This window comes from Gossypium arboreum, chromosome 3, assembly GCF_025698485.1.
Source record: "Gossypium arboreum isolate Shixiya-1 chromosome 3, ASM2569848v2, whole genome shotgun sequence".
Lineage (NCBI taxonomy): Eukaryota > Viridiplantae > Streptophyta > Magnoliopsida > Malvales > Malvaceae > Gossypium > Gossypium arboreum.
Window position 1 is genome coordinate 128,691,274 of NC_069072.1, and position 3,693 is coordinate 128,694,966.

At 32.8% G+C, this 3,693-nt stretch overlaps 1 protein-coding gene across 1 annotated transcript; it reads left to right on the top strand.

The window, feature by feature from the left end:
- Nucleotides 1-269: 269 nt before the first annotated feature.
- Nucleotides 270-653, top strand: LOC128290606 (secreted RxLR effector protein 161-like). Its single transcript, XM_053026323.1, has one exon. It carries the CDS (start codon nt 270-272, stop codon nt 651-653), a length of 384 nt encoding a protein of 127 aa, XP_052882283.1.
- Nucleotides 654-3,693: the final 3,040 nt, after the last annotated feature.

Sequence of the window (3,693 nt, forward strand, 5' to 3'; positions counted from 1 at the left end):
AAAACACAAAGAAATTCTTGTCAAACAACTTTGCTATGAAGGATATGGGTGTAGCAGATGTTATTCTTGGGATTAAAATAACCCGAGACGAAAGCATTATAGCTTTATCACAATCATATTACATTGAAAATGTGCTTAAAAAGTTTGATCTTTTCAACTGTATACCAGCATCAACACCCATGGATCCTTAAATAAAATTAGTATCTAATGCCGGTAGGAAAATTGATCAATTGAAATATGCAAGTCTAATTGGTTGTCTTATGTACATAATGACTTGTACAAGACCAGATATTGCATATGCTGTTGGGAAATTGAGTAGGTACACAAGTAATCCAAGTAGTTTGCATTGGCAAGCTTTGAATAGAGTACTTAGGTACTTAAAGAAAACTATTAACTATGGATTGTGTTATAATGGATATCCTCTAGTTTTAGAAGGGTATTCGGATGCTAGTTGGATTACAAGTTTGGAATATCATGCATCTACTAGTGGATGGATTTTCATTCTTGATGGAGGAGCCATTTCTTGGGGTTCCAAGAAACAAACATGTATTACTGATTCCACCATGGCTGTAGAATTTATTACATTAGCCGCTGCATCTAAAGAAGCAGAATGCTTAAGAAATTTGCTTTATGATATACCTTTATGGCCTTAGCCAATTTCACCTATTTCTATATGTTGTGATAGTGAGGCTACTCTAGCAAAGGCATATAGCCAAGTATATAATGGAAAGTCTAGACACATTGGATTAAGACATAGTTATGTCCGAAAATTAATCTCTGATGGAGTGATCACTATTAATTACGTGAGGTCAAGTGAAAATTTGGCGGATCCTTTGACAAAAAGTGTAACAACCCAAAATTTACGGGTATCAAAAATTTGAATTTTCGGGTCATAATTTCCGCAAAATGAATTTGTAAATATTTATTAGAAATATTTACGAAGTTAGTAGTGAGATGTTAATTAGATTTTAATTAAGTAAATTTAGCTTAATTAAGGTTAATTTAGTGAAAGGACTAGATTGAATAAAGTGTGAAAGTCTAATTACAAACTATAGTAAAGCTAAGCGACTAAATTAGAAATTAAACCATAAGGTGACAAGTGTGTGGTAATAGTGAAATACATGTAGAATTAGTATTAAACATATATATGTAATTATTAAGTATTTACTTATAATATAAATAAATTATATTATATTATTATATATTAATTTAATAAAGAATGAAAAAAAGAAATAAAAACAAAGAAAAAGGAAAAGAAAGGCACGAATGAGCAGGGAAAGAAAGAAGGAAAAAGGGAAAGAAAAAGAAAAGAGAAAATTAGGGTTTTAAGATTTCAAGCTTGATTGAGAAGTCAATTTGATCCCTTTTCTTGTAATTTTGATGTTTTTGGAATCTTGGAACAAAGCCCTACTTGAATTATATTGAAATTTAGAAAGTTAGTGAATATTTAGATGTTGATTAAATTGAATTATTGAGTAAATTATGAGATAAAATGATAGAAATTCAAGTTAGAGGTGGGAGAAGGATTAAATTGTAAAAATAGATATAAGTTTTGAAATAGTAGGGATTGAAATAAGAGAATTCTATAATTAATGTTTTATGCTGTAAATTAAGAGTTGAATAGTCTAAAGTGATAATTGAATGAAAATATAGGATTTATTTTGAAGAAAAAGAATTGTTATGGTGGAAGGACTAAATTGGAATTTAAGTAAAAGCTATAAGGAAATAAAAGAGTGTGTTATTAAATAACATACATTGATAATTTTAAATGTTAAATTTTATGTAGCCAACATAGCATTGGAAACATCATCGAAAAAGGGGAAGGAGAAAGTAAACGAGGATATCGAGTAACCTCGAGAATTACGGTTTGTATTTCTATAAACTATGCCTAATAATTTAATAATTGTAATTGTTATTTTTAATTGGTTATTATGTATGATAAATGATATGATAGAAATTGTTACTGTTGCTGTTCACAAATGAAATGATTCAAATATCCTATTAACAGTGTCGGGATAAGTCGGATATAGTTGGCATGCCATAGGATTGGAAGTGTTCAGGGATATTCTGACTGTGTGTCGATGAGACACCATATGTGTCGACTACTATTACTGTTTCGGATTCATTCTGAAGAGGTACTCTGTACCTGACTGTTACTGTTACTGTTACCCTTACGGTGTATTCCGGCTTCGGCCAATGAAACACTGTATGATATCCCGGTGTGTAGGTTGGATCCGTGTATCCGTCCAGGTCTGAGTTATGTTAATAGGGGTAAATGAAAGTACTGAAGACCAACTACTATTGATTATGTGATTGTGACTATTATACGATTGTTTTAAGCATATATATGGCTTGTTATTGTTTTAAGCATTAGTTTATAGAAATACCATTGAGTTATACTCAGCGTACGGTTTGTTTCCGTGCGCAGGTTAGGTACAAAGTAGATATCGTTTCAGTATCCAAGCCAAGTCCCGTACTCAAACACTTGGTGATGTATCTTATCCTGAGAAATGGCATGTACCTAGGTTGTTTTGATGTTAACTTGTTTATAAGTGAAATTAGTGAAAAATGCTAGTAGATAGTTAATGGAAGTAATGTGTGTGTTATAATATAGTCCTTTTTTAATTGAATTGAATGGTATTTAAGTGCTAATTTTGAAGTATTTTGTATAAGGGTTATTAAATATAAGAGTTAGTCTATGGTTTGATGGTTTAATAAGTATTAAGTGTGTTTATTATATTTTAGATTGGTTGAAAGATTGTATTTAAGTTGTTTATTATTTAAGTTTTGCAGGGTTGGAAAATTAAACTATAAGGTTCATTTTGAGTCCACACGGCTTGTCACATGAGCGTGTGATCAGACCGTGTGAGATACACGGCTTAAACACGGGCATGTTAATAGGTCGTGTGTCCCCTGTATCCTTAAATGTGAAGTCAGGATAGCACACAGGAAAAAGACACGGCAGTGTGTCTTGACCGTGTGAAAGACACAGGTTTTAAGCACGGTCGTGTTCAAAAACATATGAAAATGGCTTTAAAATGGAGAAAAATCAGTATACCATATGGTCTAGCCATATGGGCGTGTGCCCATGCCGTGTGCCCCTCTGATGCTTTAGAAATTGCAAGTCAGATCTGCCCACGGGCTGGCCATACGGGCGTGTTCCCCTAACTTCAAGCAAAATTTTTCAAAAGTTTTCCAAAATTACAGGTTTAATTCTAAATTAATTCTAAAGTATGTAATGGGCCTCGTAGGCCCATATTAGGGTCTTTATGGTGGAATTTGAAAAGTTTTAATTTTGGGACGGTTTTGTATAAATGATAATGTATAAGTCCAGTAATGCTTCGTAACCCTATTCCAGTGACGGTTTGGGGTTAGGAGGTATTACAAAAAGTCCTGCTAGAGATATAGTAGAAAGGACCTCAAAAGGGATGGGACTCAAGCCCATTAATTAGAGTCACCCGTGATGGAAACTCGACTCAATGCTTGGTATAACGTCAAGTCTTGAGTTCAATGAGACAAAGTACATTATTAGTATGTGACTGTTAGCACTGTAAACAAATCCATCCTAAGATTAAAGTGCTAGGTACCCGTAATAATAAAGGAAGGATGAGTAATGTACTCTTAATGGACCCATAACATAAATATATTAGAGTGTTATAATTACAGGAACACTCTTGATGGGATCTACCTATG